At 36.6% G+C, this 27,129-nt stretch overlaps 2 protein-coding genes across 2 annotated transcripts; one reads left to right on the plus strand and one right to left on the minus strand.

Annotated features, from left to right (window-relative positions):
* The first annotated feature begins 7,881 nt into the window (after nucleotides 1-7,881).
* LOC106423817 lies at nucleotides 7,882-9,135 on the plus strand. The gene is made up of 3 exons (XM_013864574.2): nucleotides 7,882-7,925; nucleotides 8,027-8,558; nucleotides 8,674-9,135. The coding sequence occupies exons 1-3, from the start codon at nucleotides 7,882-7,884 to the stop codon at nucleotides 9,133-9,135; spliced, it is 1,038 nt and encodes a 345-aa protein (XP_013720028.1).
* Nucleotides 9,136-10,576: 1,441 nt separating this feature from the next.
* On the minus strand, nucleotides 10,577-26,916 carry LOC106430409. The gene is made up of 3 exons (XM_048766636.1): nucleotides 26,373-26,916; nucleotides 25,528-26,279; nucleotides 10,577-10,597 (listed from the first exon to the last, which is right to left on the minus strand). Exons 1-3 carry the CDS (start codon nucleotides 26,914-26,916, stop codon nucleotides 10,577-10,579), a joined length of 1,317 nt encoding a protein of 438 aa, XP_048622593.1.
* Between the last annotated feature and the right edge of the window lie 213 nt (nucleotides 26,917-27,129).

Below are 27,129 nucleotides of genomic sequence, written 5' to 3' on the forward strand. Positions count from 1 at the left end.
AATTCAGTCAGGGTCTCCAACGGAAATAGAGCGAGGAGGAAATGTACGTAGTAACTGATCTCTTAAGGGAGTTGGCAGCGCTTCCTACAGGATCACACGCTCAGGGAGGAGAGCAGGTTTTTCAGTTGAAGGGTGTACGAATGGAGGATAATCGGGAGATCTCTCCAAGGCTACAAATCTTTTGAGCCTATCACTGAGAGTTTCATTGATTCGGACGAGGGAAGCTGGGACCGGGTTGCTGGTAGAACACCTAGTCCTCAAGATGTGCAGAGAACTGCGAATGGTCAAAATAAGGGAAGTGCCTTGACTAACATTGTCTCTCCTTCCAGGTTCAGTCCATTGTTGGAACTGGGAGACAATGAGTTTGAAGTACTGGAGGATACTACCAGCGAGGCAGTAGAGAAGGAGGATATTGTTAATGAGGTAGAAGAAATGGAGGAGGGAGAGTTAGTTGAAGATAAAGTTAATCTTCCTAAGCAAGATAATGGCAAAGGAAGAAAGGGTGCGGGAAATGCTTCGCACAAGTCAGCCAAGAAGACAATAGTGAGGGCTCGAGATTTGAAGTTTGTAGGGAAGCAAGGCCAACTCAAGAAATCTTCCGTACGAAAGCTATGACAAGTTTCTTCTCTTGGAATATTCGTGGTTTCAACATGCCATGCAAACACAAAGCAGTTCGTAGTTGGATACAGGCTGAACATCCTTTGTTTGGTTGTCTGGTTGTCTGGTAGAAACAAGAGTTCAAGAGGGAAAAAGTAAAAACTGTATGGAAGCGGCTCTGCCGCATTGGCAATTTATCACTAATTATGGTAATTTATCACTAATTATGAGTATCATCCGTTAGGAAGGATTTGGTTTTGCTGGTCAGACAAGGTGGTGGTCACAAAGCTTCATATGAGTGATCAGGTAATTACTTGCGCCATTCAGGTTCCGGGGATGGGTGAGCAGTTCATGTGCTCAGCGATCTATGGCTACAACACTGCTTCCGACAGGCTTCCTCTATGGAGGGATTTCAGAGCTACTCATGCGGCTTATGCTCATCTAAATATTCCTTGGATTCTCATGGGAGACTTCAACATTACTTTGGCTTCAAACGAACATTCTCGGGCACAAGATTATCAAAGTGATCAGGCAGGAATGACCCACCTGCAGGAGACTACAACACACTGTGGTTTACTGGACTTACCTTTTGTAGGTGCTCTATTCACCTGGTGGAATAAGCGTGAGGAGGACCCGATTGGTAAGAAATTAGACCAGGCTTTGGCCAATGGGGAGTGGCTCAAATCTTACCCCCAATCTAATGCAAAGTTTGAAGCGGGAGGGGTCTCAGATCATGCACGCTGTCTGGTTAAACTTTCCGGCCATCTGGATGAATCAAGGAAGCCTTTAAGATTTTTCAACTACTTAACTGAGCACGAGGACTTCCTTCCTACCATTAGGGAAGCTTGGGAGGCTACTCCACAGTTGTTTTATTCTCAAAATGTGTTGTCGTGCCTCCACAAGAAGTTGAAAATGCTTAAGTTTCACCTAAGGGTTCTAAATAAGGCGCATTATGGAGATCTGCAGAATATAACAAAGCGGGCGTGAGATTATAAAAATTGTAAGTCATCTATAAAAGCTTATAAGTTAATTTATACAAACTATTTTAAAATTTTATCCTACTATCCTACTATATATTAACTGAGAAGTTACTTAAGAACTTTTTCTTATGTGTCGATCATTGATGAAATCTTTAAAAATGTTATAAATTGAATGGTCGATAATTTTTAATTTTTATTTATTTTAATTAGATTTTTTAAAAAAAATAAGTCTATAAACAGTGAATATCACTTACCAAATAATCTACATAATATTACAAACAATTATTTATGGTAACTAATTGTTAAAACTATAGAAAAAGTAATGATGTTTGATTAATTTAATAATTTGATGGCGACTCTCGACGAAGGCGATGTCGATTCTCAAAACCCTAGCAATGGCGGCGCTCTTAAGGACTCTTCTCTGCCCGCCGATCCCTCGAAGGCTTTTTTCACTTTCAGAGGATGTGGGTGTGGAAAAGAAAGATGCGATACGAACTTCGCCTTGGAAGAGGGGTTCCGACTGTGATTTCTCGGTGCCGGCGATTGATATAGTTGACGGTGTGGCTTCAATGCTCATTCCGGAGGAGGTTTTTGATGAGGCGGAGTTACTTTGGAAGAGGTATGAAGTGGGGTACTTCATTGGCGACGCTCCCCACATGGGATCTATCCATGCCACAATAAACAGAATTTGGGCTTCTCCAAAGGGTGGGTCGAAGATTGATGTCCAGTTCATTGAGAAAAACACGGTCTTGTTTCGTATTGAGAACGGTCATACTAGACCACGGGTGATCCAGAGGCTGTATTGGCATATCTCTGATGTGCCTTTGGTGGTTAGTGAGTGGTCTCCGGAATCTGCTTTGAAGCCACCAGATCTTTCGACAATGCCTTTGTGGATTGATCTGAAAGGTGTTCCTAATGGTCTCTTTTTCCATAAGGGATTGAAGTGCCTAACAAGAGCTGCTGGGAAGTTTGCAAGCTTCACCCCCATACCGAAAAATGTACTCGATTGGATATTGCTCGTGTCTTGGCGGAGGTGAATCTACATGATCCATTGGTTGAGAAAATTGAGTTTAAAGATAAGAATGGATTGAAGTGTGAGATTGAAGTCAAGTACCCATGGCTCCGACCTCGATGCTGTGTGTGTAAAGGATGGGGACATAAGGGCTCAGAGTGTAAGTCAACAGGGGTAGCCATTCGTAAAAGAGGTGTAGCGGCAGAGGAAGTAGATGCAGCAAAATCATGTTTGGAAGTAGTTCAGTCAGGGTCTCCAGCGGAAATAGAGCGAGGAGGAAATGTAGTAACTGATCTCTTAAGGGAGTTGGCAGCGCTTCCTACAGGATCACACGCTCAGGGAGGAGAGCAGGTTTTGCAGTTGAAGGGTGTACGAATGGAGGATAATCGGGAGATCTCTCCAAGGCTACAAATATTTTGAGCCTATCACTGAGAGTTTCATTGTTTATACTCTTTATATTAATTTTGCGATTAAGTTTACAAAAATATTAGTTTGTACAAAGCGAAGATCATGTTTATTGCTAGCTTCTCACTAAATATCTAGCGAGTAACAAATAAGAAATTGACTTTATTACATGTTTATTAGTAACAAATATCAAGGACACCAAATAATTAAAATTTTATTTTAAAACTGAGAAAGTTGCAATATAAAAAAAAAATACAAACTAATTTTTTTTTTAAGTCACAGGAAAACTCCAAATTTCTTTTAGAGTGTTCTACACTCATGATCACTTTTTGTCTGTTTATTACATTGCAGACATTTCATACTACTGAATAGTCTTTTTATTTTTAGAGTGTTTTCTTTATTTTAAGGTCACTAGGTGTCCAGCCCGCGTCCACGCGGACAAAATAATTTTGAGAATATTTTCCGTGCATTTTTAATTTGAAGAACAGAGTGATAAATTTTGTGATCATGTACCCGAAAAAGTATACAATACTAAGAAACCAAACAATGATTTATTGTACATCGAGTTGTTTGTAAATGACAAAGTATTTTGAAGTCATCTTCCTGAGGTATTTGGTAATTAAAAAAGAAACTATCGTTTTATTTTTCTTAAAAAGTATCGTTTTTTCTTATAAAAATAAATATTATTGTCTATGCAAAATAACAATAAACATATTATTATTATTATTATTATTATTATCTTCAAGCTTTATTCGTCTTAAAGTCCAATTGAATTTTATAAATTTTGTTTTGGGCTTGGTTGGGATCTTCACTGGTTAGGTTTGTTCCAATTTAATATTTATATATATATCAACAGTTTTTTAGTTTATTTTACCAAATCTATACCATTATTTGCGAAGTAAATTTTCACAATGGAGGTGTCACGTTGAAAGTTAGAGCGGTTGATATCTATATTAACCTTAATGAATAATTTTTATATATAGTATTTGTTATATAATTAATTTATTTAGTTTGTAAATCAAATATCTATACTATTAAAGGAGTATCTTATTGTCCTTTTTACCTTAACCTGTCATTTCTTTACTAACATTGCATGTTTAATTAAGGGCAATCAAGTAATATTAATAATACATTTATATTGGGTCATTTTTTCGGATCCAGCCCACTGTCCACATCAGATCTCTCTTGGGCCATTTGGGCCGATTAAGTAATCAGATCCAATTCTCACATTTTTTTTTCCTTTGGGCCATTGAGTCCAAATTCAAATAATTTTTTTTCAACCATTCTTAATTTTTTTTTTTTCTTAATAAAATTTAAGCATTCATAAAAAAAATTGATTTTTTTCATTGAAAAGTATAAATCTGTATTAAAAGTATATAATTTTTTTATTAAAAATATTAACCACACAATAAAATTAATTTATTAGAGTTATACCAACTTAATTCATTAAAGAAATAAAGTTTAATTTTTTAAACATAAATAGTCATTTAAAATGAAACACGATAAAAAGATAAAAGTTTAAGTCTTTTGTAAAATAAAACACAAATATATGAAATATGACATTTACTAAATATTTATCAATTGAAAAAAAAAAATGAACCCGCGCTTGTACATAATTAAAGATAAATAATTTCATTATCAATTAAAGAGTGCAAGTCAAATTTATCTCTGTTTTGAAGCACTACAAAAATACATTAATAAAAATCAAACTAATAGAATGAAGACATTCATAAAAATGGAAATATGAATTGAAGGCACTTACGTCTCATCTCGAAAAATAACATTTAGTTTGTTAGTTTGTTTCCTTTAGCATAAATTTCAGTGAGAGTACCAACATGAACGATCTGACCAACAACATCTTAACCAGAAAAGATGTGTAAATTTTTTTAAAAAATTAAGAAATTAGTTCTGCCAAAGAAATTTAACTAATCAAAGAAATTTAACTAATCATATTTGTTAACTATACATATACTAATTAAAAAGTTACTAACCAATCAAAACATCATTCTTGAAGATCCCAGAATGAATCTGTAAAAAATTCTTCAGATACTTGTTTGGCAAGTAAGAAGAAAAATCATCACACGGAGTAATGTTTGTCGTTCGATAAAACGTCAACTTGTACGGAAAAGGATTTGTCCTATACTGTGTTGCATAATTCACAAGTGTAAAATTGCTTATAAAAAAAGCAACACCTTCAGACACCTTTCCTTCATATATTTTTATCAAATCCTCATCAATGGATGCATGTATCCTTGTTCCCTACAATTGAAAAAGTTAGATAATCTTTCATAAACTAAAAACATAAATCATCAAAAATAATATTGTAGTGTACTCACAATTGCATCTTCAAGAACCATCTCAATTGAGATAACTTTTTTTTATCTCCACAGCTTCCACAATTTCATAACGCACACCTTTAATTTGTAACTATTGTTCCCTGGTTTAATATCATCAATAAAGACTAAAGTAGATGGCTTCCTACGTAGATGAGACATGTTTTGCACTGAGTAAAAAGACGCTATTTAGATATTAGAAGTTTGATTTTGAAGCTTTTCAGGACGTGGGGATTAACTTACGTATATATACACAGCCTTGGTTAAATAGTTTGTTTTATTTAGAAAGATAAGTCCAATGATAATAAGGATAATAATAAAGAATAAAGATAGAAACAAAAAGTACGTCGAAATCAACCAAATCATATAATCAAAAGGAGATATACCTCATTCTTGTAATCTTCGTATACGAACTATTTTAAATATATAGACAATTTTGTCTAAATAAATTAATTATATAACAAATACTATATATAAAAATTATTCATTAAGGGTAATATAGATATTAACCGCTCTAACTTTCAACGCAAGAGCTCCGTTGTGAAAATTTACTTCGCAAATAATAGTATAGATGTATAGATAATTTTGTCTAAATAAATTAATTATATAACAAATACTATATAAAAAAATTATTCATTAAAGGTAATATAGATATTAACCGATCTAACTTTCAATGTGAGAGCTTCTTTGTGAAAATTTACTTCGCAAATAATATATACATACACAGCCTTGGTCAAATAGTTTGTTTTATTTAGAAAGATAAGTCCAATAATAAGGATAATAATAAAGAATAAAGATAGAAACAAAAAGTATGTTGAAATCAACCAAATCATATAATTAAAAGGAGATATACCTCATTCTTGAAATCTTCATATACAAACTATTTTAAATATATAGATAATTTTTTTAAATAAATTAATTATATAACAAATACTATATATAAAAATTATTCATTAAAGGTAATATTATAGATATTAACCGCTCTAACTTTCAACGTGAGAGCTCCGTTGTAAAAATTTACTTCGCAGATAAGATAATAGTATATATTAAAGTAAAACAATGAAATGCCAGGTTCTAGAAATTCTCGTTATTTATTTGTTTTTATCCTTTTGAACTAGATATTAAAGTAAAACAATGAAATGTTAGTCGTCACGAGGCTAAAAAAAATATTTACGGGAAAACAAAAAAAAAAAGAATCCTGGCAACTGAGCTTTTTCTGTTTGTGTAAGCTTTCTCCTCTATTGTTTTCTTACATGACATTATTCTTATTATGATCATATGAAACCAGGCCCGGTCATGTGGTAAAGCTGGTAAAGCAATAGTTTTAGGCGCCACAGTGGACACATATTTTAGAGGGCACCAAATGTTAGTAGATTCACTTTGTCTTAGTGGTTTTGGGTGCTGTTTTTTCCGTACTATGGTCACGAGTTCGACCTTCATCCCTTTATTATTTTTTATTTTTCTTTTGGAAAGTAGTAATAAAGATTTGACCTCGGTTTGGTTTTCTTTTCTAACAAACTTAATTCCTTTTATTACAAAACTATATTAGATTATTAGATGATATATTATTAATAAATTATATAACTAGTTAAAATCCTAATTATTTTCAAAGGAGATATTCTCTCTTGGTTCTCCCAATCTCCAATGTATCACATTTTCTCTGTTCCTTTGTTTTTCTGTAGATTTTTATAATTATTTAGAAAAAAATTAAAATCTAAAAGCAAAATATCGTAAACTATGCTTTGATATTCTGTGAGACATTTCTCAAATGAAATTGGTGTTAATATATATATTTTTTTAAACTAATTGGTGTTAATATTAAGGTGATTTTGATCATATGTATTGCTATAATATACAATTTTTGTTATAAAAATGGTAAAATAAAACTAAGAATCCAATGGATTGTCAATGGAATAATAATTCAAGTTGACAGCAACATGGTTATTCAAAACTGATCAAATAATTTTGCAAGAATTGTTTGTGTGTTTATATTTACTTTTGTATACTAATTAAGTTTTAATAATATGTACGTTGACTATATATTAAAAATACAGTAAATTAGTTATATTTATGGGGTATAATTTTATGGGTGCGCTTTAGGCGTCAAATTAATCCGGACCGGCACTGTATGAAACCAGAGCTTTTCAATGTCTCTCACACCACGCACATGAATTTTGGGCACTTACTATTTTGATTCAGGCCCACATTTTACTAAATCTCTTCGAGAATGTAAAAATTAAAGTTGTAGCTTTCGCTATAATTTGATTTTCACTATTTCTTTTTTTTTAAGAAAATTAGGGCTTATCCTTTTACCTTGTTTTTTTTGGAATACTTTGCCTTGTTTATATAATGACCTTCATTCCTTAAAAAAGCTTGCTCCTTTAGCGATGTTGCCCATGTCGTATTAATGTCTGCATTTGTGGAAAATCATGAACATGTTTTATTTTTGTTATTCAACTAAAAATCCTTGTCTTTTATTTTATTTTTTATTTTTCTAGATTCATGGAGACAAGAAAGATTGCAGTGTTATGTTATTGGAATGGTTGTATAAAAGATGGTCCTGATGGTCCCTTCTATGAAGGATGAACTCCAAGAGTGGTCAGAGTTGAGAGTAAAATTGAATTACCCAAGTTGTGGGACGATCTGCATCGAGTCACTGGATTTGAAAAGGGAAAGTTTCATATTGATTTCATTGGTAGGTACCCTTCCATTGTTCAACAATCTCTTGTGAAGTATATGTTTTTGCCCATTGTGGATGAATCAAGTCTTGAGACCATGCTTGAGGTTCTAAGCTATCATTCTTCTATCAACAGTGTGGAGTTGTATTTAGAGGTCAAACCGGTCTCTCATCGTTCGACATCATTAGCAAATCACGAGACCCGTAAGCGTTCTCGGCAAAATGATGCTAATATTGATGCGAACCCTCGTGAGAGTAACAATAATGGGTGGCTTGAAGAGGAGGATAGTACGGATGATAAAAATGAGGCTGCACAGAGAGGTTCAAAGATGAAAAATCCAGATCCATCGAAAGGCCTCAGCAATAGTGTCTCAAAGCAGTTGTTTTTCTCTAGTTCATGGCTTAGTGAAGGTGAGTTGTATGTTGGGATGCTTTTTAGAGATCAAGAGGAGCTAGAGAAAGCAGTAAAGCTCTACTCTGGCAGAAGGCAGCGAAACTACGATGTTGACGATTATCTCACTCTTGGAGGTAACATTGAGTTCAGGTGCAAATACGTATGCGGATGGGTTCTCAAGGCAGCTGAAATGAAAGGAACTGGCTTCAAGATAACTAAATACAGAGGTCTGCATACTTGTAAGCCAGTAGAGGTGCGCTCAGATTTTCTGGCAGGGGAGCTCCCAAGCTCTAATAAAGGCTCAGCCTTCACTCTCACTCTCGGAGTTGATCAAGTGGGTGAAAAAAGAGTTTGGCTACACAGTCTCTGGTGATAATATGTGGGACGCTAAAACGAAAGCCATCACTGCAATCTTGGGAGATTTGGACAAGAGTTTTAGTGTACTGCCCAAGTTCATGGCTGTCCTTTCCTCATCTAATAAGATGGTAATGGATTGGCAGTATGATCCTTTTCCCGATCCTAAAGAAGCATCTTTTCGTTCTGTGTTTTGGGCGTTCCAGCAGTCAATCAAAGGGTTTCTTCACTGTGCGCCGGTGATCATGGTGGATACAGTAGACTTGAGCAGTAAGTATGGTGGGAAACTGTTGATTGCCGCATGTGTTGATGCTGAATTTCAGATCTTTCCACTTGCGTTTGCCATTATTACCAACAAGAGTTTTCCTGCTGATTCTTGGTGATGGTTCTTTGCTTGCAGCAGAGAAAAAGTAACACGAAGAGAAGGCTTTTGACTAATAACAAGTCTGGATCCTGACATAGTTGCTGTTGTCGAGGAACCTGAGTGTCAGTGGGCGCAACACAGGTTCTGTCTTAGGTATCTATGCCTCAAATTTTATGATGTTTTCCGTAACAATCTGATGACGGAGTTTGTTCACAAGGCTGCAGCAATGAGGAACATATCAAATTTTAGTAACTACTTGAAGAAAATTGAAAAGATGAATCCAAAAGCTCGGAAATGGTTTAGACAAAATACATCCGCATAAATGGTATATGGCTCATGATGACGCTGGGATAAGATTTGGTACCATGAATGCAAACACGATCTCTGCAACTTACGGCTTCGTAAACAAAATGTATGATCTTCCAATCACAACCTGTATCTTGCTGATCTTTGATCATGTGGCAGAGCGTTTCAAATCTGGACGTGGAGACCAAGACAAGTCACTGAACAGAGGGGATAAGTATGCTAAACATGTCATGAAACAGCTTGAAGAGTTCAAGGTAGCCTCTAGGACACACGATGTATTGCCACTAGAACCAGCCGGAGTGAGGTTTCAGGTTACAGTTGTTAAGCAAGATGGGAACATTAGAGATGTTGTTCATCTGAAGGACATGGTTTGCACGTGTGGGATATTGCAACTTCTTAAGTATCTGTGTTCGCACGTGTTGGCGTTTTGCAGGAGGACTAATAGTGACCATTTGCTGTATGTAAACGACTATTACAGCACAGAGAATTATCTTGGAACTTACGCAGCTGATTTTAATCCACTTCCGGGAGTCTCTGATTGGCCGGAAGCTTCTGAACTTCCACCACTGTTTCCTCCTGGAAGTTGTCTGCCATCAGTTGTACGGCCAGCGCCACCATGCAACAAATTAGCTCAGGCAAGTAAGTTGGTAACAAGCAGAAAATGTTCCACCGGTAAGAAAAAAAGGCCTAGAAGATCAGTCTAACGTTGGACCACTCGAAGTTTGGTTTTGAATTTAGGGGTGATTACCTATGTATGAGAATCAGCTAAAGAAGTTGGTGGATTTTGTTTGTGAAATAAACCAACCGGTTTAGTGTAGGTTTTTGGGAAGGTGTATGTAGAAAACATGTTTGGTTTATGTGGGTCATGTTAATGTATGGGCAGGGTAGGTTTTTGCACAAGGAAATGTCATTATGTATTTGACAAATACTATATTTGTGAAGTGTTTTGTGTATGTATCGCTTATATATTAATGGAGAAGCATTGTAATAAATGCGTTCACACTAAACTGGACACATGTCACGTGTAGAAGCATTGTAATAAATGCGTTCACACTAAAATGGACACATATCACATGTAGATATTGCATTTTAGTATCTGATTCTACATAATATAAAACTCAGCCAAACTCTACATATATTAATGGAGAAGCATTTTAGAGCTTCTCAGCCAAACTCTACATAAATATGTTCACACAATGTATTTCATGTTTTTTAATGTAAAACTCACATGCATGATTTTTCTTTACGTTATTTTTACTGTTTACGAATAGAGCTGGACAAATTATTCATAAATTTTGACACTACAAGAAAACATATTTTTTACTAGGGCAGTATTCGTTGTAAATTCGTCGTAAACGGGGTGTTACGACGAATTAACGTCGAAAGAGGTTTCGTTGTTAAACGTCCGTCGTAACGGAGGTTTCGTCGTAAACGACTCGTTATGTTTACGAAGAAATATATTCCTCGTAAAGCGCAGGGAAAGGATTCGTCGTAAACGCCACGTAAGTCTTCGTTGTAAAGGCCACGTAATTATTTCGATGTAAAGCACACGTAAATACTTTCGTTGTAAATCACTCGTAAACATTTCGATGTAAAACCGTCGTAAATATTTCGATGTTAATCACTCGTAAACATTCGATGTAAACTCCATGTAATGTTTACGAGGAGTTTACATCGTTTCTTATTATATTATTATTAATTAGTATATAATAGATTTTAATTTATATTTAATATTCAGAATTTAAAATAATTTAAATTTTAAAACGAAATATGAAATTGGAAAACATATTTTAAAAAGTCATACAATAATATTTAAATTCATAATACAAACAGAAAAAAAAAAAAAAACTACATATTGTCGAAGTAGTTGGTGGGGTTGCTCGGCTGTTGACGGGTTGGATCGGACTCTTGGGGATCTCGTGGTGGCATTCCAAGAGCGGCTCGTCTCTCACTCAACATTCTCTGCATAACCGGGTTTCCCACGGCCATCACGTCTAGCAAATCCTCAAGAGAGTCTAAACGAACCTGCTGGCTATCCATTTGAGCCTTCTGGCTATCCATTTGAGCCTTCATCTGAGCAGTCTCTTCATCCCGTCTCGAAGTGTATGACGAAGTTGCCCTTGCAACTTCGTTAACAGAGCCTATACCGACTATCCGTCCCTTCTTTTTAGGAGCCACCTATAAAATCAAAACATATATTAATATAGTTAATTATGTTAAAATATTTAAAATAATGTAAACAAAAATTTTAAGTTACCTCTTCGAAGATTCTGTCGACCTCTTCGGTGGACAATGTGACTGGTAATCCATCGGGAGACTCCTGGGTTAGTTGCGTCTCCCGTTCTTCAATCCGACCAGCCACTGTTCGGAAGAGTTTCTCAGATGCAGGATCCACAAAAACTCCGTCGGATGTGGCGTGAGTCATCTTGAATAGGTCAGACAGAGAAGGTAAGACTCCCGTCTTCTCGAACTACAAAAAAAAATTAAATTAAATATTATAAATTATATTAATTGAATATTTTAAAATATATATTTAAAACAAAACTTACAGCTTCTAGACGGACTCCTGCATGAGGTTTTTGTCCGGTTCTGTGAAGCATGGGCAAATGACCATCTTTATCCTTCGTCCTTCGAGAAGCCGAGCACGAATTGGCCTTTTTGATCGAAGAGGGGTGCTCCCAATAGGCGATGAGGCCATCCCACACATCCGTCGTGAGCTCAGTGGGCTTTCCCTCATACCCGTAGATCTCCCACTTGTCCTTCCAATCAGAGACTGTGTTGCAGAGGCGTATCTTTGCCTTTGCAACGAATTCCGCCTTCACCCTCTCGGTGATTCCCAAAGACCAATGCCACTTTTGCTGAAACATAAAAATTTTGAAAAAATTACAATTAATAATAAATATTAAAAATATATATATATATATATTTAAAAGTGAAAATTTAATTAAATTTAAAAATCTTACCGCAAAACATTTAAACCACGTGATCTTAACGTGATTTGGTGTCTTGCTCCAGTTCGGGTATGCCCCGTCGTAGTAACCCTTAATCGTCGCCGAAACGCTCCGGCTAACACGGTTGTTAGCCCCAAACCTGAAAAAAAAACAATTTAACCGTTACAAAATAAAAATTAATTAAATTTTAAAGTAATAAAAATTAATAACTTACCAATAAGTTCCTCGGGGTCTATCGGGGTCTAGAACATCCAAACCCTCCCGTCCAGGCTGGGCAAGCAAATCCTCCACCGTATATCTCGCGAAGGGAGCATATGAAGGCACACGCAAATCCGGATGAACTGCACCTTCTGGGACAGGCTCAGGTGCAGCCGCTGGAGGAGGAGGTGGAGGCATCTGCGGTGGAAGAGGAGGACTCGAAAAAACTCTCTGAGAAGTCTGAGAGTCTGGAACTGCATCGGAAGACGATGGACCGGAAGAACATGTACCGGAACCATCGCCAAACAACTGGGCATAAGTAGGTGCTGCTGGTTTCCTTCTAGGAGCCATCTAAAAAAAATTTTAAAAAATTTAATCAATTATGACGACATAATTAAAAAATTATTCCGTTACCTAACTAATCACCTAAACTATAGGATTCCGTCATCTAACTAATCACCTAAACTAATTATCTAAATAATCACCTAAACTAATTACCTAACTAATTAATAACCTAAACTAACTTAAAAATAAAAAAATGGAGGAAAGAGAATGTACCTAAGAAGGAGAGGAGAGGAGTTTGGGAGGAATGGACGAGGCAGCCTCGTCTCGGCGACCCAATATATAGAAAATGTTTCGTTGTAAACGCGACGTAATATTACGACGAAGTTACCAGGCCCGCGTTTTTTCATTTACGACGAAGTTACCAGGCCCGCGTTTTTCGATTTACGACAAAATTACGTCGAAACATCGGTTTACGACGAATTTACAAGGCCCACGTTTACGACGAAGTTACCAGGCCCGCGTTTTTCCATTTACGACGAAATTACGTGGAATAGATAACCATTTACGACGATTTTACAACGCTTAACCCTAAACACCGAGAATGAAATCCCTAAACCCCAAAGTCACATATCATCTAACATCATATCTCTTCTCTACTACTTTGTGCTCTTTCTCCAACTTAAACTCTAAAACCCTAAAAATCCAAATAATTTTTTTTAAAATTAACACAAATACGTATTATATAAAACAACATTTGTTACACATACATTAGGATGGTAAAAAAACAATATTTCTTTAAACATACGTTACAATAGAGAAATACAACATCAGAGACATATATTACATCACTCTAATTCGTTTTCGTTCTCATCAATATTACATCACTCTAAATCATTTTCGTTCTCATCACTATCATTACAATCATCATCGTCGCTTCATCTGTCGCATCTTCGGGAATATCTTCATATTGAAAGTTTTGCGGGTCGATGAAAAGGATTTCATCAGTTGGTTGTTCTGGTACCTCAACTTCGTTGATAGCGTCTTCTTCTTGCAAGGGCGGTTCTTCTCCAGCGACAATGCGTCCACGAGGTGTAATTTTGATAGCAGCTAACCAGTTTATCCCGGAAGTTCGAAGCCGAGGATAAGGAAGAAAGCTTACTTGCTCGGCTTGTGAAGCTAAAATGAAAGGCTCAAATTTGTTGTATCTTCTCCCAAAATTGACATCCACAACACAAAATTTGTTATACCGAATCCCTCGGTTCACAACAGGATCGAACCATTCACATTTGAAGAGGACGCATTTTAGCTTCAATAACCCCGGAAATTCCACTTCAATAATCTCCTGCAAGATCCCGTAAAAGTCCGTTTCACCTTTCACACATATTCCGTAGTTACTCGTTGCCCGATGTCTCCCATACTCGTATGTGTGAAAGGTAAATCCTCGTGTGAAATACATAGGTGATGTGGTGACCTTTGCAACTGGACCTTGAACCAATTCGTGAAACCATACGGGATAATAAGGATCGTCATAATCAACCTGCAAAAAGCAGTTATTCTTAATTAATATTGAAGTATCAAAACACTTACTTAATTAATCAATGTATGAGATATATTACGTACCTGTGATTTTAACCACTTGACAAAGTGCTTATCTTTACGTGTGTCCACATCAGTTGCAGATATTCCTGGTATTGCTTCTTCAACTTGAGATACAAACATGCTGCAAATTAAACAAATAATCAAGTCATACATAATTAACTGCAATTCATATAATTAACATTCACAAAAATATTTACCTTTCAAAGTAACGGGTCACTGCATCCTCGCAGTTGAGCAGAATATAAGTGTGGGCACTATGTTTATCCTCTTCACATGACCACCATACTTCTTTCGTTTTACCACCAAACCGTGCAATTTCGCAGAAAATGTCAGGAACACCATCAATTGGATATGATGTCGGTACTCCACCATCATCATATCTTCTAGGAACTCTTTTCCTCGTACGAACAGTTGGAGCAAAGTAGTATGATGTGAAGTTAGATGTTTCGGCTGTCAAACTTCCCGCAACTATTGAACCTTCCACCTTTGCAAGATTTCTTGCTTTCCCCTTCAAATGTTTCATCTGTCGCTCATACGGATACATCCATCCGTTGTGAACAGGTCCACGAAGCAATGCTTCATACGGTAGGTGGACAACTAGATGCTCCATGACGTCAAAAAATGAAGGAGGAAATATCTTCTCCAGGTTGCACAATATGATCGGAATGTTATGATGAAGTTGTTCGATGACTTCTTCCTTGAACGTACGTGTGCTGAGATCTCTGAAAAAAGCGCCGATGGCTGTATATTGCAAAAGTAATCAAATTAATAACATTTCATAACATATGTATATATATTAACGTTTTATAATTACCTGCAAGTGCTTCATGGACATTTGCTGGAAGGAGCTCGGCAAAAGCAAATGGAAGTAGTCGTTGCATAAACACATGACAATCATGACTCTTCATTCCGGAGAACTTTTGACCTCGTTCAACACATCTTGACAGATTTGAAACATAACCATCAGGAAACTTAACTTCTGATGCAACCCAGTCAAACAAGGTTGTTTTGGCTTCTGATGACAACCGGAAGATGGGAACAGGAACGTTTCCATTGCTCTTGATATGTAACTCACTTCTTGAGCAAATATCAGGTAAGTCCATCCTTGACTTTTTGTTATCTTTTGTCTTCCCAGGGACGTTAAGTAATGTATTCATGATGTTCTCAAAAAAGTTCTTCTCAATATGCATGACATCCAGATTGTGGCGTAAGAGAAGATCCTTCCAATAGGGTAGCTCCCAAAATATACTCTTCTTATGCCAATTGTGAGACACACCATACCCATCAGGCATATTTCCAGGAACATGCCAATTTCCTCCAACTTTAACTGTTTCCTGAGCTCCGTAATAATCAATGTCTGCTTCGATCTGCTGGCCGGTGAGATATGGAGGAGGACCGTCTCTGACAATTTTTTTGTGCCGAAACAATGTCTTATTTCTTCTGTACGGATGGGCAAGTGGAAGAAAGCGACGATGACAGTCAAACCAACAACTCTTCCTACCATTCTTCAGTTGAAAAGCATCCGTCGATCCAAGACAATATGGACAAGATAATCTTCCATGTGTTGTCCAGCCAGACAACATCCCATAAGCAGGGAAATCACTTATCGTCCACAGCAGAACTGCTCGCATCGTAAAATTGTTTTTCAAGGAACAATCGTACGTCCTCACCCCTTCTGACCACAATTGCTTTAGCTCTTCTATCAACGGTTGAAGAAAAACATCAAGAGACCGTTTTGGATGCTTCGGCCCAGGGATTAATATGGTCAAAAATAGAAATTCTTGTTCCATGCACATATCCGGCGGTAAATTGTACGGCGTAAGAATGACTGGCCACAAAGAATATTGTCTACCAGACATTCCAAATGGACTAAATCCATCGGTGCATAACCCAAGATAGACATTCCGAATATTTGTAGCAAAATCTGCGTGTACCTTGTTGAAATGTTTCCACGCTCTTGCGTCTGATGGATGTGCAACCTCACCATCTCTCTGGACATGTTCCGCATGCCACCTCATCGACGCAGCAGTCCTCTCAGATTGATATAATCTTTTCAATCTGTCTGTAATTGGTAGGTACCACATGGTTCACATCCTTTGGTACGGTACCCTATTCCTCCCACGGCCTTGCGGTTTGAATCGTGGTTTTTTGCAGAATCGACACTCTTCTAACTTGTCATCTTCTTTCCAGTAGATCATGCAGTTGTCGATGCAAACATCAATCATCTCCGAAGGCAACCCAAGACTATAAACCAATTTCTGAATCTCATAATAAGATTCAGCAGACACGTTGTCTTCTGGCAAATACTCTTTAAACAACTCCGCCCATGCATCCATGCAATTCTCAGGTAAATTATGATCCGTTTTAATATTCATCATCCTAGCTGCTAGAGACAATTTAGAGAGACCTTCTCTACAACCAGTGTAGATTGGTTGATTTGCAGCATCTAGCATTTCATAAAACCTTTTTGCATCCAAATTAGGTTCTTCTACATTTCCAGTTCCATCAGCTATTGTTGTAGTTGTTTCTAAAAATGCATCACTAATCATATCTTGAACCCTATCATGATCTACCATCTGCTCATGATCTTGATGATAATTATATTCATTATGCAAATGATTCGGTTCTTCACTATGATGACCATCCTCAAAATTATTATTACTACTACTAGCTTCATTTCCCCCATAACCCTCTCCATGTTGATACCAAATGTAGTACTGTGGTGTAAATCCTCTGTTTACTAAATGCTTCCATACAGTTTCACTACGTGCAAATTTTGAATTCTTGCATTTCCGACAGGGGCAGAACATCTTACCGCTTTCCTGTGTGATCGGTGTACAGCCCGCCTGGTGCATGAATGTCTCTAGCCCGCTCAGAAATGCGTTCGTCACCCTCCCGTCGGAATCTTTGTGCAAATACATCCAACTCCGTAACTCGTAAATACTACCGCCACCGGCCATTTTTTTCTTAGATTTTTTTTTGAAATCTTTTTTTTTCTGATTTTTTTTTTCGGATTTTTTTTCTCCCGTTTGTGTGTTGTGAGGAAGAGAGTTGTGGGAAATGACATATATATAGAGAAATTTTCGAGTTGGGTAGTTGAAATATAACAACGATTTTACAAGGAATATTTTACATGGATTTTACATGGTTTTAACATATTATTTACAACGACTTTACGACGAAATTAGGTAAGTTAAAGCACATTGAATATACGTTTTCACCTAAATATAACGGTAACATGCTTCGTTGTAATGTCGATGTAATGATTACGACGTATTTCTCATTCCACGTACATTCGTCGTAAACTTACATGGAGTTTACGACAAAATCTATTCGTCGTAAATTTACATGGCGTTTACGACGAAAGTTAGATTCCGCGTAATTTCGTTGTAAACACCATGTAAATTTACGATGAAATATTTTCGTCGTAAATGTTCGTTGTTATGGGCACGTTTTCTTGTAGTGTGATTCGATTCTTTATCTGTTTTGATTCGAACCAAAAAGTCTGGATATCCGTTACTCTAAGAAGCGAATCAGATACTAAAATGCAATATCCGTAAAAAAAAAAAGCAAATCACAAATATCAATATTTATAGGAACGAATATCTAATTTGATCTATTATATGCACATATATATTAAAAAAATTATATATAAGTTATATATTATAGTTTATATCAATTTTAGAATATTTTTGTTTTTAAATAATTTCATTTTAAGAATTTTATTTTCATGTATTATTTTGAAAAAAATGTCATTTAATATTAATTAACAGTATCTTTATATATTTATGAACCATCTTTATATACTTTTACATACACATACATGTGCACATTGACGTGAGCACCTTATAACTAAGTATTTACCACAACTGAAATATCTAATTTTTTGGAAGTTAAAATATTCTTTTTCTTAATGCTTCTTTCACTATCGACCGAATTGTAGTAAAATGATTTATCTTAATAATTTTTTTTTTTATAACTATTATCCGTTTAGAAACTATAATATGAAACCATTGGTTCGACATCACGACTATCTAAGATTCATAATATGAAAACAAACAAATAATAGTAATTTTTGATTATCACAGGAAAAAAAAACAAAAACATCAAACATTTTAACCGAACAAACCAAATAAATATTGATTTAAAATGATAGCTATATTTTAGGAGATTAAAAATAAAAAAACAACATAAAACCGAACCGATATCCAGATTAAACAGATTAATGTCTCCTTATTAAAAAAATAACGAACCTAATAATCACATTCCGTGCAAGGCACGGGTTATTACCTAGTAATTAAGTATTTGACCTTTAGTTTGGTGATGTTCTAAGTTTTGATTTAGGGATTTCTGGATTTGTTGACTTCAATTTGTCTAAATTATAATATATTGTAGATTGAAGAGGATTAACATTCAGGAGTTTTAATTTGAGAAGTTATTATTCACTAAAAATATAATTGAGTGATTTTGTATCATATATATATGGTTGAGGAGTTTTAGAAATAAAATATGTAATTTGATTTAGTTAAAGAGTATCGTTCTCATTAATGGTTTACGTCCAAATCTATATCTATGTATATAAAAATATGTTTGCTTCACTCCTGGGGTGTCCACCTAGGATTCCAACTCACTAATTCAGATCTTCTCAGCGTGACACCTGTCTATTTATACTATACGATGCGTTTCATTTAAAAAAATGGGTTACGGTTTTATGTGGGCTTTACGTTTACTCTAAGGACCCATCTCGATAGTGAGAATCCCTAAGCGTCGATTTTGATTCTAGGATTCACCACATTCTCGAGAGATTGAGCCGCCGACGTTGACGTGATGAATCTGTTGGTAGTTGTCTCACGTCGTTTGATCTTCTTCCTCACTGATCGAAACGTTCACGGTAACAGACGCATAACCTTAAACCCCTTCTTAATCGAGCCACTACGATCTTATTTAATGTGAGCTTCTCTTATGTGAGACGGTGTACCCGCAACTATAAAAGAAAGTTAGACATCCTCTTCTCAAAATCATATTTTCAATTTGATTAACTTACGAAATAAACTTGCTCTAAGAGAAATGGCTAATATCAAAGTTCTTCTCTTACCTTATTAGTCTCAGCGACCTCCTTGCCATGCCACCCCACGACTTCTCCTGTCATCTATATCGCAGGTCAGATTGATCTCCGGTGGTCCAACCGCGATGCATCCCTCCATGGTCGTGTTTAAGCTTCTCCGCGGCGTGAGTCGTGTTCCTCTTTTCACCGCCGTGACCTTCTAATCTCACATCCAACAGCCATCTCAGCTCGCACAGTCGTCGATGTCACCTACAATTGCAGAGGATCTCAAACCGCCATCAACAGGCGACGAGCCTATTCCCAGAGTTTGAGATTGGCCGATATAGGTGTAGAAGACCCTTGATCTGATAAATAACTTAAGTTACATCTATTTGTAGTTTGGTCCTTTTTCTTTTGTTTCTTTTCGAATTTAGTCTCACCTAACCAAAGGACAACTCCAACCGTCTATATGCAATTAAACACATGAACCTTTTCTTATTTATTTTTTTTGTCGAGATGATGATGTTCCAAGCCCATATCGTTTACAAATATGTATATGTATATGTATAAATAGAAATGATAGTTTCACAGTATCTATATATCTATTTCAAAATGTTTATAGTTATGACGAATAAGTTATTTATTTTATGTCATGTATATCATTAGTTTTAAGAAAGAAAAAAATTAATCATGAAACAAATATATAATGGAGAGCGGAAATAATTTTATTCTACTAATTCCACTACAAGAAAACGTTTCTATAACTGCGAAGATTTACGAGGAAATTATTTCCTCGTAAATTTACATGGCGTTTACAACGAAATTACGAGGAGTCCAAAATTCGTCGTAAACTCGATGTAACTTTATGACGAAACAGTTGCGTCGTAAAGTCAATGTAAGTTTACGACGAAAGTACGTGGAAAGATAAATTCGTCCTAACCGTTACATCGACATTACAACGAAACATGTTACCATTATATTTAGGTGAAAACGTGTATTCTATGTGCTTCAACTTAACTAATTTCGTTGTAAAGTGGTTGTAAGTTCATGTAAAATTGTTGTTATATCCATGTAAAACATCTTTGTAAAATCCATGTAAAACATTCCTTGTAAAATCGTTGTTATATTTCACCTACCAAACTCGAAAATTTCTCTATATATATGTCATTTCCCAAAACTCTCTTCCTCACAACACACAAACGAAAAAAAAAAAAATCAGGAAATTTTTTTTTCAAAACAAAATCTAAGAAAAAAAATGGCCGGTGGCGGTAGTATTTACGAGTTACGGAGTTGGATGTATTTGCACAAAGATTCTGACGGGAGGGTGACGAACGCATTTCTGAGCGGGCTAGAGACATTCATGCACCAGGCGGGCTGTACACCGGTCACGCAGGAAAGCGGTAAGATGTTCTTCCCCTGTCAGAAATGCAAGAATTCAAAATTTGCACGTAGTGAAACAGTATGGAAGCATTTAGTAAACAGAGGATTTACACCACAGTACTACATTTGGTATCAACATGGAGAGGGTTATGGGGGAAATGAAGCTAGTAGTAGTAATAATAATTTTGAGGATGCTCATCGTAATGAAGAACCGAATCATTTGCATAATGAATATAATTATCATCAGGAGGAGCAGATGGTAGATCATGATAGGGTTCAAGATATGATTAGTGATGCATTTTTAGAAACAACTACAACAATAGTTGATGGAACTGGAAATGTAGAAGAACCTAATTTGGATGCAAAAAGGTTGTATGAAATGCTAGATGCTGCAAATCAACCAATCTACACTGGTTGTAGAGAAGGTCTCTCTAAATTGTCTCTTGCAGCTAGGATGATGAATATTAAAACGGATCATAATTTACCTGAGAATTGCATGGATGCATGAGCTGAGTTGTTTAAAGAGTATTTTCCAGAAGACAACGTGTCTGCTGAATCTTATTATGAGATTCAGAAATTGGTTTATAGTCTTGGGTTGCCTTCGGAGATGATTGATGTTTGCATCGACAACTGCATGATCTACTGGAAGGAAGATGACAAGTTAGAAGAGTGTCGATTCTGCAAAAAATCACAATTCAAACCGCAAGGCCGTGGGAGGAATAGGGTACCGTACCAAAGGATGTGGTACCTACCAATTATAGACAGATTGAAAAGATTATATCAATCTGAGAGGACTGCTGCGTCGATGAGGTGGCATGCTGAACATGTCCAAAGAGATGGCAAGGTTGCACATCCATTAGACGCAAGAGCGTGGAAACATTTCAACAAGGTACACCCAGATTTTGCTACAAATATTTGGAATGTCTATCTTGGGTTATGCACCGATGGATTTAGTCCATTTGGAATGTCTGGCAGACAATATTCTTTGTGGCCAGTCATTCTTACGTCGTACAATTTACCGCCGGATATGTGCATTGAACAAGAATTTCTATTTTTGACCATATTAATCCCTGGGCCGAAGCATGCAAAACGGTCTCTTTATGTTTTTCTTCAACCATTGATAGAAGAGCTAAAGCAATTGTGGTCGGAAGGGGTGATGACGTACGATTGTTCCTTGAAAAACAATTTTACGATGCGAATAGTTCTGATGTGGACGATAAGTGATTTCCCTGCTTATGGGATGTTTTCTGGCTGGACAACACATGAAAGATTATCTTGTCCATATTGTCTTGGATCGACGGATGCTTTTCAACTGAAGAATGGTAGGAAGAGTTGTTGGTTTGATTGTCATCGCCGCTTTCTTCCACTTTCTCATCCGTACAGAAGAAATAAGACATTGTTTCGGCACAAAAAAGTTGTCAGAGACAGTCCTCCTCCATATCTCACCGGCCAGCAGATCGAAGCGGACATTGATTATTATGGAGCTCAGAAAACAGTTAAGGTTGGAGGAAACTGACATGTTCTTCGGAAATATGCCTGATGGGTATGGTGTCTCTCACAATTGGCATAAGAAGAGTATATTTTGGGAGCTACTCTATTGGAAGGATCTTCGGAATGAAGAGTCATGATTGTCATGTGTTGAACGAGGTCAAAAGTTCTCCGGAATGAAGAGTCATGATTGTCATGTGTTTATGCAACGACTACTTCCATTTGCTTTTGCCGAGCTCCTTCCAGCAAATGTCCATGAAGCACTTGCAGGTAATTATAAATTTATAATATATACACATATGTTGTGCAATGTTATTAATTTGATTACTTTTGCAATACACAGCCATCAGAGCATTCTTCAGAGATCTTAGCACACGTACGTTCAAGAAAGAAGTCATCGAACAACTTCATCAGAACATTCCGATCATATTGTGCAACCTGGAGAAGATATTTCCTCCTTCATTTTTTTACATCATGGAGCATCTAGTTGTCCACCTACTGTATGAAGCATTGCTTCGTGGACCTGTTCACAACGGATGGATGTATCCGTATGAGCGACAGATGAAACATTTGAAGGGGAAAGCAAGAAATCTTGCAAAAGTGGAAGGTTCAATAGTTGCGGGGAGTTTGACAGCCGAAACATCTAACTTCACATCATACTACTTTGCTCCAACTATTCGTACGAGAAAAAGAGTTCCTAGAAGATATGATGATGGTGGAGTACCGACATCATATGCAATTGATGGTGTTCCTGACATTTTCTGCCAAATTGGACGGTATGGTGGTAAAACGAAAGAAGTATTGTGGTCATGTGAAGAGGATAAACATAGTGCCCACACTTATATTCTGCTCAACTGCGAGGATGCAGTGACCCGTTACTTTGAAAGGTAAATATTTTGTGAATGTTAATTATATGAATTGATGTTAGTTATATATGACTTGATCATTTGTTTAATTTGCTGCATGTTTGTATCTCAAGTTGAAGAAGCAATACCAAGAATATCTGCAACTGATGTGGACACACGGAAAGATAAGCAGGTATGAGGGAAAGCCCACTGAGCTCACGACGGATATGTGGGATGGCCTCATCGCCTATTAGAAGCTACCCTATTCGATCAAAAAGGCCAATTCGTGCTATGCTTCTCAAAGAACGAAGGATAAAGATAGTCATTTGCCCATGGTTCACAGAACCGGACAAAAACCTCATGCAGGACTCCGTCTAGAAGCTGTAAGTTTTATTTTTAATATTTATTTTAAATTTTTTAATTAATTTAAATTTTAATATTTTTTTTTGTAGTTAGAGAAGACGGGAGTCTTACCATCTCTGTCTGAGCTATTCAAGATGACTCACGCCACATCCGACGGAGCTTTTGTGGATCCTGCATCTGTAAGACTCTTCCATGCAGTGGCTGCTCGGATTGAAGAACGGGAGACGCAACTACCCCAGCAGTCTCCCGATGGATTACCCGTCACATTGACCACCGAAGAGGCCGACAGAATCTTCGAAGAGGTACAACTTAAATTTTTTGTTTACGTTATTTTTAATATTTTAACATAACTAACTATATTAATATATGTTTTAATTTTATAGGTGGCTCCTAAAAAGAAGGGACGAATAGTCGGCATAGGCTCTGTTAACGAAGTTGAAAGGGCAATTTTGTCTTACACTTCGAGACGGGATGAAGAGACTTCTCAGATGAAAGCTCGAATGGATAGCCAGCAGGTTCGTTTAGACTCTCTTGAGGATCTGCTAGACGTGATGGCGGTGGGAAACCCGACTATGCAGAGAATGTTGAGTGAGAGACGAGCCGCTCTTGGGTTGCCATCACGCAATCCCGAAGAGTCCGATCCAAACCGTCAACACCAGAGCAACCCCACCGACTACTTCGACAATATGTAGTTTTTTTTATATTTTTGTTTGTATTATGAATTTAAATATTGTATGAGTTTTAAATGCTTTTTTAAAATATGTTTTTCATTTTCATATTTCGTTTTAAAATTTGAAATATTTTAAATTTCGAATATTAAATATAAATTCAAATTTATTATATACTAATAATAATATAATAAGAATCGATGTAAACTCCTCGTAAACATTACATGGAGTTTACATCGAATGTTTACGAGTGATTAACATCGAAAGATTTACGAGGGTTTTACATCGAAATGTTTACGTGTTCTTTACAACGAAAATGTTTACGTGTGCTTTACATCGAAATCATTATGTGGGCTTTACCACGAAGTCTTACGTGTCGTTTACGACGAATACTTTCCTTGCGCTTTATGAGGAATATATTTCGTCGGAAACGTAACGAGTCTTTAATGACGAAACCTCCGTTACGATGGTCGTTTAACAATGAAACGTCTTTCGAGGTTAGTTCGTCGTAACACCCTGTTTACGACGAATTTACAACGAATACTGCCCTCGTAAAAAATATGTTTTCTTGTAGTGTTCCAATACTATAATTTTATGAAAATCTATTCACCTATTGTTATTGTTATAATTATATTTTTAAAAAATATAGTAAAATAAATAATTATAATAAATTAAACATTAAAACAATTTTATACTATTAATTTATTTATTCGTCCGCCCGTAAGGCGGGTTTACCCTAGTTTAACCATATTTTAGACTGATGGAGTTTCACATTAACATTTTTTATTTTGGGAAGGGATAGGGAATGGAGATTTATTCGTTAAAATGTAATCTAGGTTTTTCTTACGATTCATCTTTAACCGAATAACTTTATTACTAAAAACTATTTCTTTTTATTCTTTTAATTAATTGTTTATATAATTTTAAGATACTTGTATCAAATCGAACTATATGTTTGTATTTTGTGTATTATTGTAAGTATGTGATGTCTACAGTTTAATCATATTTGATATGCTTAAATTTCTTGTTAACAATTTAATCATATAACATATTTTGATACACGCTATGAAATGCGAAACTATTATCAAATTGTCGATTAATGTCAATATTTATTGTGCATTTATTTTTTTTATTTTTTTTCGTCGAAAGGCTATTCTATTACTCAAACTTGAGGTGGCCTGGGTAACCAAACCGGAATAGAACAATCAATAAAACATAACTCCCTATGGAAGGATCTAGCAGTCTTAGCCAAAAGTCAGCCGTTTGATTGCGTGCCCGTGGGACGTGAACGATTTTAAAATCCGGAAAGCATATCTGTAGCGTCTCTATCCTCTCCAATTCCGTCGCAAAGCTTGGCCACGCCTGAGGTTCCCTCACCATTGCTATCAGTTCCTTACAATCTGTCCCGAAGCTCTGGCAGTTCGAATGTTGCAGCATATTCTCCATCGCCCATCGCAGTGCCTCTACTTCCGAGTGCAAAGCTGATTCACGCCGAGGGAAATTCCTTGTCCCCATAAGCTGTGCATTCCCAGATCCATCCATCCACGCCCATCCGCATCCACTAAAGTTAGCAGAAGACATCCAAGATCCATCTAGCAAGCAAATATTTCCCAAGCTTATGGCTTGGGGCTCCTCATTTGTATTAGCTTGTGTTACAGGTTGTACCACATCATTAGCATCAAACCAGGCTTGACATTCGCTCTCCGCATGTCGGACTAACTCCAAAGGATCTCGATCTATGCCCCTGAAGAGTTTCTCATTCCTAGCCTTCCAAATGTACCATATTATCCAGGGATAAGGGCCCCTATCACGATCAGGCTCAATAATGCTATTTTTCCTCCAAAAGAGATAGTCCATATTCGTGTAGATGCTTGATACTGGAAAGATGTTCGGGCTTGTCGGAGTTGAAGCTAAAGACCAAACTTGAAGAGCTGGTGGGCATTCAAAAATTGCATGTGTGACAGTCTCCTCTGCTTCTCCACATCTTGGGCAGTAGTTATCACATCTCATATTGCGTCTTACCAGGTTCCTTGTTACTGCCACATGACCAGTTAACAATTGCCATATAAGATGACATATTTTCGTAGGAGCCTTCAGTTTCCACGCAACCGCTTGGAGCTTGGTAATACTTGGGTCCAAAACTTCCCTTTCCTCTGTTTTATTCAATAAATTCTGAGCCACCCAATATCCAGACTTGACCGTGTACTGACCATTCCTTGTGAAGTTCCAGCAGTAAGAGTCTCGATGATGAGTTGAGCTTATGGCCAAACTCCTAATGAATGGTATGTCATCAGGATGAACATAGTTCTCCAGTAAGCCCACATCCCAATCCTTCGATTCCTGATTAATAAGATCGCTTACTCGCATATTAGGATGCATCACTGGTGCCATTGGGGCAGCTAGCCTCGCGGGATTCGTTGGAATCCATGGATCCTCCCAAACCTTAACCTCATATCCAGAGTGTATCTTCTGTCGAATGCCCAATAATAGCAGATTCCTTGCAGCAGAAATGCTTGTCCACACATAGGATGGGCCAGTAGCAGCGTTTACTCTTAGTGGAGAACTCAGCCTATAATATCTCCCCCGTAGCACACGGACCACCAGAGAATCAGGGAATTGTACTAATCTCCATAGTTGTTTTGCCAACAATGCCAGATTAAACTCATGGATCATGCGAAAACCAATCCCTCCCTCTTCTCTGGATAAGCAAACCTTGTCCCATTTCGCCCAGTGTATCCCTCTTTTTGGTGGATTCGAGCTCCACCAAAACTATTATATTTAAATGATGTAAAATAGTAACATTATATTTTTCTATAAATTACACCGAGTGACAATGTTACTTTGAAGTTTGAAACAATGTTCTTGTTTTTATAAGATAGATGTGAT

This window comes from Brassica napus, chromosome C8 (genome assembly GCF_020379485.1).
Source record: "Brassica napus cultivar Da-Ae chromosome C8, Da-Ae, whole genome shotgun sequence".
NCBI lineage: Eukaryota > Viridiplantae > Streptophyta > Magnoliopsida > Brassicales > Brassicaceae > Brassica > Brassica napus.

Bases quoted from the DNA above. Each gene is read 5' to 3' on its own strand.
- LOC106423817 (XM_013864574.2), top strand. From the start codon at position 7,882: ATGGTCCTGATGGTCCCTTCTATGAAGGATGAACTCCAAGAGTG. The intron at 7,926-8,026 runs GTCAGAGTTGAG...TTTCATTGGTAG, and splicing joins AAGGATGAACTCCAAGAGTG to GTACCCTTCCATTGTTCAAC. The intron at 8,559-8,673 runs GTATGCGGATGG...ATTTTCTGGCAG, and splicing joins TTGAGTTCAGGTGCAAATAC to GGGAGCTCCCAAGCTCTAAT.
- LOC106430409 (XM_048766636.1), bottom strand. From the start codon at position 26,916: ATGATCCATGAGTTTAATCTGGCATTGTTGGCAAAACAACTATGGAGA. The intron at 26,280-26,372 runs GTATTACCAAGC...GTCATGTGGCAG, and splicing joins AAGGGAAGTTTTGGACCCAA to TAACAAGGAACCTGGTAAGA. The intron at 10,598-25,527 runs GTCCCACGGGCA...ATATTTATGTAG, and splicing joins CGGATTTTAAAATCGTTCAC to AGTTTGGCTGAGAAGCTCTA.